At 32.0% G+C, this 14,026-nt stretch overlaps 1 protein-coding gene and 1 pseudogene across 1 annotated transcript; both read left to right on the top strand.

The window, feature by feature from the left end:
• The first annotated feature begins 2,916 nt into the window (after positions 1 to 2,916).
• LOC146909640 (SEC14 cytosolic factor family protein / phosphoglyceride transfer family protein) lies at positions 2,917 to 4,717 on the top strand. Its single transcript, XM_085725197.1, has 3 exons — positions 2,917 to 3,196; positions 3,776 to 4,040; positions 4,264 to 4,717. Exons 1-3 carry the CDS (start codon positions 2,965 to 2,967, stop codon positions 4,511 to 4,513), a joined length of 747 nt encoding a protein of 248 aa, XP_085581323.1. The 5' UTR covers positions 2,917 to 2,964; the 3' UTR covers positions 4,514 to 4,717.
• Positions 4,718 to 5,191: 474 nt separating this feature from the next.
• On the top strand, positions 5,192 to 6,927 carry LOC146909639 (uncharacterized; annotated as a pseudogene).
• The last annotated feature ends 7,099 nt before the right edge of the window (positions 6,928 to 14,026 follow it).

Genomic DNA, 14,026 nt, shown 5'->3' with positions numbered 1-14,026 from the left:
ATATTAATTATGATTAAAAGTGATTTGTGTTTGAACTTTAACCTTCGATTTTCAAGGAGTTCATTAATTATTTAAGCCTAATTTTTTTTTGAATAATTTTGTTTGACCTTAATTATTTGATAATTATTTTGATATAAATAATGCTTAGTTTACTTAATTAATTATTACTTCCTTCGTCTCATTTAAATACTTCCTCCGGTCATAAGAAGAAACATAAATACAAATATCAAAATCAAGACAATCATTGATTGTTGTAACTTTTTGAATGTTTTTACAAATATATTTCAAAAAAAATTGTGAAGTATTAAATATATCCACTGTAACGCCCACTTTTTATTATCTATTAATTAATTGATTTATTGCATTTTAGTAGAATATTATATGATTTATTATATATGTATTTGATGGGATATATGTTAATAAAATGATATTATAAGTATTAATATCATTATTATGTGGGGGAGGAGTATTATTATTAGAAATAAATATTTACTAGGGAAGAGAGTAGTTTTAGGGAGAAGAGCAATTAGAGAAAGGGTTTAAAGTCAGTTAGAAAGAAAGAAAAATTAGAACGCGTACAATTGGAGAAAAGAGGTGAAAGAGGAGAACTCAGAGAGAACCCTAAGAACGAAGAACGCGGTTGTTGGATTTCAGAAAAACAAATTAAGGTAAGGGTGAGACTAACTCTCATTATTAGCAAGTTTTGATTCATAGAAAGTGGTCAATTGTTGTAGGTTTAAGGATTTGGAATTAGGTATAGAATCATTAAAAATGGAAGATTTTAAGTGAACTTTGTGTAATTGATGTAGAAGGATGTTAATTAGTCATAGAAAACGTTTAGATGTTGATTCCTGATGACTTAGGGGCTTGGGTAGTGAAATTGGATGACTGAGATGTGAGAGCAGAGGCCTGCGACAGGCTGTTCTGTCATCGCTCGCCTCGCGAGCGTCTTAACTCGCCATTGCGAGCAAACTTCCCGCTCGCCACTGCGAGTAACCCTTTAGCCCGCCACTGCGAGCAATATTGTGCGCCTCGCGAGTTTCCCTGATGAGCTCGCCATTGCGAGTAGTGTAGCTCGCCTCGCGAGCTAGTGCAGTACAGACCTGCTGTTTTCGCGAATTCTTGTCCTTTCGCTTGATTCCATGATGGGTTGGGTTCTGATGTAAATATGAAAAATGTTACTGATTAAATTGTTGTTCCAGTAGTGTTGTTTTGACATTATGATATCTTATGATTAATATATTGTGAAATTAACATTAAAGATGAAGTTGTTTCATTAGAGTTGTGTCGTTGCATAGTCAGAGATGGGGGCTTAATGCCCGACAGGTCCTTTATGACCTTAGGGATGAGGGCTTAATGTCCGACAGGTCCAAATATGACCTTAGAGATGGGGGCTTAATACCCTGGTGGTACCACCTGCATATTGCAGATGTCTAAGAAGTTGTCGTTTAAGCTGAGAAGTTGTTGTTGCATTGTAGAGTCGTCATAACATAATATAAAAGATGATTGCTGAGATGTTGTTGCTGTTTGATGATGTTGTTGCTATTCTGAAATTAAAAGATGATGTAATTGATGTTATATAAGATGAATATATATCGGTTGATGATGTTTATTATGTTGTTGGTTGCTCTAACCTTATTAAATGATGTTAAGTGATGATACTAATGTTAATTATATGCTGTTGATTATTCTTTATGAATTATTTACTTGTTATTAATGAATGTGAAATCTCACCCCTTCTGCTTGAAAATGTTGCTCTTTGTATGAGTAACTTGCAGGTAACGGAGAATAGTGCAGTTGTGAGTGATCTCCGTCGTGTCGTCTAGGATGCTCTGATATGTAACATGATGGGGATTGTCTGATGCTTTGTTTTTCCTTGTTACGTGTTTCTTTTTAATAATGTCGAAGTATTGTATGAAGACTATTTAAGATGTTAAGTTGTGGCCTTTTAGTGCCAAGAATTTTATGAGATGATGTAAACTAAATTCCGCTGCATTTGATTATTGAATTTTATAAAGACAGGTTGCTTTAATAAATGGTATTTTCTATTACGATGATTGTCGAAAATGTGGTATTGTTGAATGTGATGCTCCGTTTATGATGATAAACTTTGATAATTTTTATGAAATTTTGAAGTTGGGAAAACGGGTGTTACATCCACTAATATTAAAAGGACAAACATTAAATGAGGGTTAAAAAAGTCTTTTGTGCAATAAACACACCTAAAAATTGTGACTTTTTCTTGTAAATAAAATCAATTTTTTTTTAAAAAGTTTCTTATACAAAGGACCGGCGGGATTCGTCGTTAAACAATTGTGTACTATTTTTTAAAAAATGGTTAAGTGTGTTGATTTCAATCGTATAGTTAGTATCATTTACTAAAATATTAATGGAATAGTTAAGTAGATGAAATTTAATAAATAAGGACATAATAATAAAGAAAAAAATAACTTGTCAAAAAAATATATATAACATTAATATTTTAAAGTGATCATTATTTTAAAACGGACACAAAAATGTTAAAAAACGATTAAAATGAACTGAATTGATCCACGTGAACATAGCTCAGTTGGTAAGGATATTACATATTATATGTAGGGGCCAGGGTTCGAACCCCGGACACCCCACTTCTCCACATTATAATAATGTGTGAGCTCTAACCACTAGGCTACTTGACAAAAAAAAAAGGCTTAATAATGTGAGCTCTAACCACTAGGCTACTTGACAAAAAAAAAAGGCTTAATAAAATTTTTTTCCCCTAACTTTTACGAAGTTGTGATTTTGGCCCTTAAAAAAACTTCAAAACCGCCCCCTAAGTTTTGTACGGGTAGCAGTTTTGGCCCGAAGGCAAAAAAAAAAAAAATGAACAGTAACAACAATCATTCACAAAACACATTGACCCCTATCCACACGGCCACACCCACCCTGCACAGTAAATAACACAGAGAGATAGCAAAGGCGGCGATGAGTTCATCGGAGGAATTCTCAGTGGTGGTCCTAGCATCGGATCTCGCCGTCGATGCCCGACCTTTCCTTCTCCATGAACAGCAAGAAGAAGAGGATTGGCACGATTGTTCTCAGTACCTCTCTCCCGACGAAGACTTCTCCGATCTCGAATTCTTACAATTCTTCACTCTCCAAGGAACTGATAAAAACGGCACTCGCATTCTCCGCATCGTTGGAAAACACTATCCCGGTACTTTCCTCCACTGCAACGTATGCTAGCTAGTGCTATATGATAGATCTCATTCAGAATTTCATATTATAGCGGTTGTTACGATAATTATGGTTAGGTACTGCTTAATTACTTATTTATTTGCATAAACTGTTTTGCATAAGCTCAAAAAATAAGTCAATCCAAACGTCCCCATAATTTATACATAAGCACTTATCATGATAAGTGCTTATGCTATAAGCTGTAAATCAAGTTGTTTATCCAAACAGGGCTTTTAGTTTTATGTCTAATATGTTGTTAGAGTAAAAACATAAAAGCACAAATTAAATTCACTTCAAACTAAAGTTTAACCGAATTTGTTGTACAAAAATCAAGTTCATTTAAGATCATGTTAAACATAATTTAGGCCTCTTGGCTGGCGTTATGTACTTAATACTTATGTTTATAAAGAGCAAACCTTTGTTCAAATAAGAAAATTGACCAGAGAGAAAATTTAAACTTAAACCCCTGGCAATATGATCAACATTATTTTTTTCCTAGAAACTGTTCTTTATTAATTCTATCTCTTATGTTGGATACCTTCTTTAAAATCATATGCAGCAACAGTTGTGAGTGCAGAGCGGCTGAAGAGGTATGTATTTCACAAATTATTCAGTGAGTTACCAGATGGGCCATTTTGCATCGTTTACGTGCACAGCACTGTTACGAATGAGGATAATTCTCCTGGGATGACAATCTTGAGGTGGATTTATGAAGATCTTCCAGATGAATTTAAGGACAGGCTTCAAACTTTGTACTTCATCCACCCTGGGCTTCGTTCCAGGCTTGTCATGGCTACTCTTGGCAGGTTTTTCTTGAGTGGAGGGTAAGTTAGTCATTGTTTTCTTAGCAGAAATGTTTAGAGGTGTGTTTTATTTTACAAACCTATGTTAAGCATCGAATGAAATTATATGGCTACAAAATACAGTTGCGAACAGTAATGGCCTTTTTGCATCTATATTTTCATCAATGTAAGTGCCACCCAATGTATAATTTTTTATGTTTATTATATTTAATAGTTCTGTTTATTTGTTTTGATCTTTGTTTAGATTATATTGGAAGATCAAGTATGTAAGCCGCCTTCAGTACCTTTGGGATGATATAAAGAAAGGAGAGATTGAGATACCAGAATTTGTACAAAAGCATGATGATATTTTGGAGAATAGGCCACTCACTGATTATGGAATTGAACCCGACCCCTTTCACTTGACTGGGATGCCTTCAGTTGCATACTCGTTTGGAAAGTATGAAGAGAGATGGGCAGGAAGGGATCATATCTCTGAGTATAAATATCACTGAAATATATTTTGAGTGCCACTTGTGTACAGCGTACCTAAAATATCATGTGTTTGTATTGCATTCGCTTATCTGCAAGATTCTCTATCTGTTGAACTAAAAACTTCCCTGTACGTGACTACATGTTATGAGAAATTTTTATAAGAATATTAATCTATGAAGTTCAGAATGTAAGTTTTCATTTCAGAATACATCTTTGAATATTCATTGGTCGTGTGCATATACTTGCCCCTTTGGGTATAAAGCTGTGTGCCGTGCATGCTATCTATTGTTGGTGCATATGATTAAGACACTTTAAATGCTTTTTCTGAACGCTTCTATATGTCACCTGGTATATAGTTTGAGGTATTAACTTTCGATTGAATCACAGCCTTATTATTCTTATGTCTGAAAACAGTCTGTTAATATGTTGCCATGCCTAAAATTCAAAGGAAAGGCAAGGAAGGGCCAGTACATGATGAATAGTTCGTGAAGGGTTACTATTATCCTAATTTCGAAGCAATTTTATAGCACAGACCATCTTTTTGGTGATGGCTATTGTCCCAAAATTCAAATGAAAAATAGTTGGTGTCAATTGGAGAATTGGCAAATTGTTGTTAAGGAAGAAATCCTTGGTGAAGGGAAAATCTTTAGCAGGAGAGCTTTTGGAAAGGCATTGAATTGGAATTTCTACAAAAGTTAATGACAATCACCAACTTTCTGATTGCAACCTTGGAGAACAAGGTTGAATATTGGTGTTGGAGGCGGTATTGTGGATAAAGGACAAGGGAAAAATATTTATGGTCAAGTAACAGTTGGTTAATTAGAGAGGATTGGTTTCACATCATGTGGGGTTATGGAAGGTCATTTTTTCATTATATTTGGTTGTGAAAGAAGAAATTATATGCTTAGAGAAAAGCCTTTGAAGAGAAGTTCTTCATTTTCTGTTAAGTTTCCAACAATACACTCGGTCTCTTGATTCTTTCTATCTTTTCATTTCAATATCTGAGTTTTTAAGAGCTAGATTGAACTATTAAAAAGATTTGGTTCATGGTTAACCATGCAGAACATAAAAATATATGTATGGGTTAGGAAATGAGCTATGCAGAATATTTTACTATGCGCTTAATTCACGATTTTTGTGATGTCTGTATCGTCTTAATCACTATGATTTCATTTTTTTCCCCGCTTAATCAAAGGTCCGCAAAAAGCAGCTTGGAAAAACCAAGGAGTCACGGTTTATGACAAATATACCATAGTCGGTAAATAGATGAATTTAGCATTACAAAAACGAAATTACAGGCTAAGATAGTAAGTAATAGTGTAATACATTCGCTCCTGCTCAAAGCCACTAAAATCAAACCATAATAACATAGAAAGAAGCAGTAACAGTAATTGCTTATATGCTAATATGAATTCCTCTCCAGCATGCCAGAGTTATAGTTCAGCAGCATTCTTCACAAAGCCAGCAGCAGCACAGAGCAAAGAGGCTGCATCATCAATAAAAAAAGATTAGTGGTTTGGCAAATAAATTTATTTGAAGGGTTTTCTGGTGTAAATAAAAGCTTAACAGTTTATGATTTATTGAATTTGTGATTAGTTCATGTTTTAGCTAAACACTTAGGGTGCGTTTGATGGTCAGGATAGGGAGACAGGATATGATACATTAATCATATCCTGCTTAAATCTCATGTTTGATGCACCAAAGGGATAGGATAAAATAAACCATTTTCCTATCCTATCCTGACTTTCCTTTGTAATTTCTATCCTGAGTATAGGCTGGGTTAAAAATTATCTTGATGGGATTAGAAGATCTTTCCTTATTTATTATCTTGATATTCTGCCGTTTTTAAAATATTGTTATTTTTAAAATAATGATAACATGTATTTTCTATTATAATTAATAACATGTCATTTTTATAATATTTAATTAATTATGAGAGCAATTTTTTCATTTAATTATAATGATATCCTGTTTGTTATCATGTATGCATCAAACACATGATATGATTAATGTTTATCATGTCCTTATCATATCCTATCTCTATACAGCTTTATATCATATCCTATCTATATCCTATCCTGACCATCAAACGGACACTTATTGTAAATATGATTATATTAATCTCTGTGCCTTTCCCTTCAGATACTTACCATCCCTCAATGAAGCCCCTATCTCCTTTCTTCTTTGAACTAACGAACAGCTTTCTTTTTGTGGGGGGATCCTGGTCAGTTGGGTATCCTGAAATCATGAAACAATGAAAGGTGAGTTCCTTATTATCTCCAAATTTACTAGGTTGTGTTTACCACTATGTGCATGCATGTTTGTTTGAATTTCAAACTTTGAAATAGAGAGAGATGCATATATGTATATATATAAGGGAACCTGGTGGAGGCTGGTTTCTCTGAGTCTCTGGCTTCTGCATTTTGGAGAATGAAAAAGTGAGTTGTGTAAAGGTGGCTGGTTGCACTTGGATCAAGGTATGTGTATGTGCTGAATTATATTGTCATATTAATCTTCTAGCTGTTGGTATATATACATCATCATGGACTGACCCCACATATATAAAATATAATATGGATTTAATAAAAAAAAGTTATATATAACATGGGGTAGAGAGGGTTTTGCATAGTCATAAAATACACTGTTTCACATTTTCTCTTATTTGTGAGTATGCTTTTCCTGAAACTACCTTAATCTTTTAGATGACAGCATAAAGAGTCAGTTTTTTACTAAAAATGAAAAAGAAAACTTTATCTTCTGGAATTCGGTTGGCTATTCCATTCACAAGGCCTTTTGTGAACTTAACTTAGCTGAGTGATTATTCTTTTTATAAGTGTTTTAAAATGCTACTTTCTACTTAAACTCCTTCTGTGGAAGCTTTTCTTGAAGCATCTGAATTTTCTCGTGTTTTGTTTCATACTTGGATTCGTTCATGAAAACAAAAAAGTAGAGAAGCATGTTGATTGTTGATATTAAATTGAAAGGTGACTAGGTTTTTTTATCTAATAGATTAGGAAGCACAATAAAACATCACATTTTATTCTTCTCTTTTTATTGTGAATTTGGATCCTTTGCTTTGCTTAACACAAGGGACAATAAAAAGCAGTCACAAAAGAATAAAGGCATCAACAAGTGTTTAATAGAGATGAAATATTGGTTGGATATTTCAAACCTTTCACACTTATTATTAGAGTATCAAACCCACTTAGATGGGCAATCAACTCTGCTGAAGAATATATTCCTCGCATCTATTGGGTGGGAATAATTTTTACTTTTATAAACAGAATTTTCTTTGGATAGAATAAGATACTCCCTCCGTCCCAGAATATTTGGCCTAATTTGATTTTTCATACAGATTAAGAAAAATGTATAAATAAAGGGGAAAGTGGAATATATTGTATTGGGAATGATGAAAGTAGTACTCCCTCCGTTCCTTTTTAAGTGTCACTTTTGAAGAATTTTTTTTCCTATTTAAGTGTCACTTTACATAGTTCAATGCAACAATAAATGTTATTTTACTAATACTAGTATGTAGACCCGTGCCAAGCACGGGCTAGAATTTTGCCATACTCAAGGTAGAGAATATTGTGATTTATCAAGTGCCACATAAAGCTCAACAATGGATAAAAGAGTGGAAGTCGAACCAAAATCAAGCGAAAAAAACTCATACCTAAGCCTTAAAATTTTGGATAAGACGGTACATCATTCTCACTTGTGTGTTTTCTCTTTCTTCAACGTGTTGATCCACAACAGTGTTGACTCCTCAAGAAGGCCCAACAGTTGTATCATATCCCAGTTCAACATTGTGGGGGAGCAGGAGTGGTTCTTGGTGGTGGACCACACACACGGAGAGTTCAACACTTAGCGGAGAGATGTTAATGTGTCGAGTTAAAATTTTAAATTGGATGCAAGATTAGATGTTGAGCAATATATAAGTGAGATGACCCATATATTTTTTAAGGCTTTGAAAATAGATGATCCATATACCTAATGTTTTAAGACTGTGAATAATGATGTAATGGCTACCTCACTTATGTGGTTACTCTTAACCGAATATGATGATGCAATTCAATGTACGCTCCCACATAAATCTCAATATTATGATGATTTATATGGTTAGTTTTTAGGTATCATTAGTTTAATTTTCTATCTTAAATTTTAGTTTTTGGATATCATTCATTTTAATTCAACTTCTATTATTTTGAATTCTTTTACCGTCGATCTTTGGTAGGATCAGACAATGAAAAAATATATATGTGTTTTGCTAAGTTGACAAAATATATGATTATTATCCTTAAAAAATACATAGTTATTAGACATTTTAAATTGATCTAGCATTTTCTAAATGAGTATGATATTTTGGTAACATAATTACCCAATAATCTCCAATGATCCTTCAACAAATTCATAAAATTAACAGAAACTCATTATTCCATATACTATCATAGGTAAAATACACACCCCTTAAATTCTTCCCTTATCATTGATATCATGTTCAAATTACTTTTTCATTTTTTTTCTTTTTTAATTTATTTTCTATCTTTGCAAGAACAAATGGAACAAAAATATCCCTATATGATGAAACCGTCACCAACCCATAATTTTTATCATGTTGTTTCTTTGATCTTATTTGGCTATCTCATCTGATCACAGACACAAAGAGTCACACAATTAAGATAAAGATGTTAATGTGTCATGTGTGAGTTAAACATCTACATTTGATGCAGTAGTAGAAATTGTGCAACATATAAGTGAGATTTCCAATACACTTAACGTCTTAATGTTTTGGGTGAATATATGATGTTAATTTCACTTGTGGGGTTTCTATTATTTAAGTGTGATGATCCATTTACTTAATATATGGATGTCATTTGCTAAAAAAATAATATTAAATATAAGTTTTTGGATGTTGTTCGCTTTCATGCAATTTTTTTATCCAACCTCCATGTTTTAAATATCTTCACTTTTGATCTTTGGTGGGGTCTAACAATGAAAAAATGTAGATATGTTATGCTGAATTGATAAAGTACATGCTAATTAGACATTTTTAAAATCATTTATGCTATATAGTACGGGGCTTTGCATACGAAAAAAGACGAAACTCATAGGTGTTTCACGCTGGGAGAATTATAATTCCGTATTGGATGGAATAAAGGCAGTATGGGGGTAAAAAATTGGCTGCCACGTAATGCATTTTCTTCCCTTAGCTTTTCGTTCCGTACTAAGAAGCATTTCTCTTTTAAAATAACGTGGCATTTTTTAATTAAGTCTATTTTTTAATAAAATAATTAATCATAAATTTCCAACTCCTTCAACTAACTTACAAAATTACCAGTAACTCATTCTATTTTTGATACTTCCTTTTGCTCTTTTCATGAAGGATAGGAACATAAACCTACCTCTATCAAACCATCATTAACCCACATTTTTTTACCATATTAGGCCTCCGCTTGACCTTATTTGACTATGTCATCAAATCACAAACGTAGATAGTCTCACACTAAGAAAGATATGTTAAAAAATATTACCAATGAAAAAGAAAAAAACAAATTATATAGATTGATTAATTTGTTGATGCAAATTTTTGCAAAAGTAAAATTTTGCTGTAACTTGATAATTTTCCACATTTATAACTTTTTGTTGATCATCGCTCACTCGTTCCTGAAATCAACATCTTATTTGTTGTCTTTTGAGGCGAATTCCTAATTTCAAAAGACCTTTTATTTGTGAAAAAGAATCTAGAAGAAGTCAAATATACATGAAGGGATTATCATATAGGATTGTAAAATTGACACACAACTTAACATTATCCGATAAATACAGCTTCTTTTAGACCAACTTACTCCGAATAAAAAGGAAATCCCAAAAAAAAAAAGGTGGATTCAAAATCAAATCCATTAAGCTACTAATTTAAACTAAAAATATACACTATTAAACAAATTAAAAACAAAATATCTCAAAATCATCATACACATGGAAGTTAATAGTGAACTGAGAAAAAAATTCAACCAATCCTATAATGAAGAACAAAACAGTTGGTTGGAAGTGTCATTTCCTATTAAAAATATATGTTGCTCCTTAACATGTAAAAGAGAACAATTGTTCAAGAAAACAGGAACACTTAGTAATATTCTCCTTCTCATAAGGTGTGATTTTTATTAAATTGATTGTGTAAAAAAAGGTATAGATAACGAAGAATAATCGAAAGAGATAAAAACATATGAGAATGGATCTCTTTTATTTTTTGGTAGAAGAATGAATCTCTTTTTTTTTATATAAAAGAAAGAATAAATCAACATAAAAAAGGTAAATATGACAACAAAATATATTTTAGAAAGAAAAAAAGGTATAGAAAGTAAATATGAATTTTTTTTTTTGAATTTTGACTTGAATACATGTTAATGCTTTTTAATGACATCTATGAGAGAATTATTGTGTGAACATAAAGAATTAGGCACTTCATTTGATATCACATACATAAAAAGAACAAAAATAATAGAAAAATAATAATTAAAGAATCATTAGTTTTTAAATGATTATATCATAAGCATTGTTTGTGTGCGACCAAACGAAGTGTCTAAATCCTTGTGACCATCCAAGAACTTTTTCATCAATGATACATTATAATGCTTTGAAAAAAAAGGAAGTAAAAGAAGTAGAAGAACAAATGCTAGAAAAAACAAATATTTATTCATATCCTTTAACCCATACCTGAGGTAGAAATTTCTAATCGAAATTCATTCCATATTTGTGAATGTAAGACCATCCACAACAGAGCACCCAACGTTGGGTGCTTAAGTGGGTCCCCTATGTCCATATCACCAATTTTACGGTAATACTTAATAAGCACCAATTTTCTCCAACCTAGCACCTCAAAAGGAATTATTAAATAGGCCCTTACAAATAACTCTATATCATTACATTTTTAACAAAATTTATTCATTTTACTAAGATTTATTAAATGGGACCCCCATGAAAAATGAAGAGAGAGAGGGTGCTTCCATAACCACCCTCCTCCATAAGCACCCATATGTTTTTTTTTTTTTAGAAATTAAGCACCCATATGTTATACTCCACAATGAGGGTGCCTATTTAATGTGGTGCTAAATAGGTGAAGCACCCACCATTGTGGATGGTCTAAGAGCCTTCTACATGGATATGCATATTATCAAAAGATAGTAGAATAACCTTAAAAGAATTTATTGATGAAATGAATAATAAATTTACATGAATTTTGTATAGTTGAAAAACAGTGTTAATTTCATCATTACTCGTATCAATCGTTTGTAGTCATTCTTCTTATGAAACAATTGAACATAGGGGAAAAACCAAAATAAATTGATTCAATACACACAAAAAGTTGAACGAAAAAAATAAGACACACACACACACACGGGCTTAAGAATCAAGCACAACATGAATCAAAACAAACATAAGGAGCTAATATGTGGTTGAATCAGTTGCAGAGTGAACGCCGATAAGTGGCTGAATCTATCGTGTAGTGAATGATTCAACACTAAGAGAATTAGAAAAGTTATCAAAACATTTTCCAAGATTAAAAAAATATACTTAATAATGTGCAAGAAAAATAATTATGCATATTTTATTTAATTCTGCATATGTCATGAATATAAAAATTGTTTTTATAAGTGTACTCCTTGTTTTGTACCTATAAAAAAATTGTAAATTAAAAATAAAAATTCGTTGGATGTGTGTGAAGAGAGACTAAGTAAAGAAAAAGTACAGAAATAATTCGAGTAACGTGAGTATATATAGTGAAGACATGACTATAAATTTGAATACAAAATAGGTACCCAAAATCAATGCAAAATTATTGTCAGACGTTTTTATTTGCATTCAATACGTTTAATGTGAAAAGGGAAGACATTAAAAAAAATTGCATTGACTTCGACAACTTCTATAAAATATTAGTACCAAAGATATCATTACCAAAAAAGAAATAGACCACTAAAGCAATAAAGACATGAACAAATGGTAGCAATTAGAAAAAAATAATTGAAAGCAACTAATGATAGAAAGCAAGATTATGTGCAACCTGTACTTTGAAACTCTTGTAAGTTAGATGTATATTATAAAATAGACGGCGTATACATTTAAGATCCACTTAGGTACATAAAATGGGATTTCTATTGTGGATGTAAAATGTTTTCACTCGCCTAAAAAATTGTGTACACCATGAAAGAGACCAAGATCGAATATCAATCATAACATCCGATGAAACAATTTTGACATTTTTATTATTTGAGTTAGAAATTTTTAGGACTAATTTTCTCAAACTATAAAATTGTTTTAAATATATATTATATATGTAAACTTATATATATCTATTCACACTGGTTTTGTTTAAGAAGCAAAAACAGAAATTGAGACAACAACATGTACTTGGGAAACCGCCGTATAGAACCCGCTCAAGGGGTGCTTCATCTCCAAGTGTCCAATGATTGTCCTATATTGGAGTGCTTAAGGTATTGGCAACTCGGACACAGGAGTTGCTTTCCGTCTCATAAACCATTGTTAATTATTATTGCGGAATCTTTGATTTTCGCGGTGTCGAACAGGTTCCGAATGTTTATTGATGATTTTGGTGGATTTGATGAAAATCAAAGCTATGTTGCTGGTGATGTTGACTTTTTGCAATTCCAGAGACTCGTGCTAAAAGTTTAACAGAAATTGTTGCCCTTTTATTTTTCATTCTCTTTTATTTTCAGCTTTTGAGGGTTTTGGCTTAGTCCCCCTCTTGTGTATATATTTTCCCCTTTTTTTAATAATTTTTTGAGTTTGGCGGCATAGGATACGGGATGCGAACCTAGTTGAGATGTCGTTGTTTCCTCTTGATATTTGTCCTTTCTCCCGGCTTACAAAAAAAAAATTGAAAAATGTAAAGTTACTACAATAGGCAATAAACCACCCAACTGGTAGGCACTATTGTTGGATGACAACTTTTTAATGTTCCAAACATACAACAATGTTTATAGTAACTACCATTCATGGAAATTAATCAAGCAAGTATTGACTATTTTTTTTTACCGTGTATCCTTTAAGCATAAATGGAGTTGAGTAAGACCACAATGAATGGGAAAGGTTTCTCTTAGGAGATTTAACATTGATGTATATTTTAGGCTATATTTGAACATATGATTTTTGATGAAGCTTACGAAAATCTCTTACCATCCCATCCAAATACCCTTGAATAACAGGTATAAATTTTTTATAATTGGAAATGAGTCAATCACAAATAAATTGTATAAAATTTTGAAAACTGTAAGGATGATTATAGATGGGTAACCAAACATGTCATTAAAAAATGAGTAAATTGTATAAAATTTTGGAACCTACACATTTACCTATAGTAAAAAATGTCACGATCTATAAGTAATTTTTTTTTGACAAACGATCTATAAGTAATTGTATTTTGTTTTGGCACAATAAGCAAATGTATTTATTAGGGAAAAATATAAGCAAACATTATACTGTTGTCTTTTTTAAATCATACAAAAAAAAGTTATGTTTAT

This window comes from Medicago sativa, chromosome 7, assembly GCF_051527215.1.
Source record: "Medicago sativa cultivar Bolivia chromosome 7, Bolivia_mono, whole genome shotgun sequence".
NCBI lineage: Eukaryota > Viridiplantae > Streptophyta > Magnoliopsida > Fabales > Fabaceae > Medicago > Medicago sativa.
The sequence above is the reverse complement of the archived record's forward strand: the minus strand, read 5'-3'. Positions and strand labels throughout refer to the sequence as shown.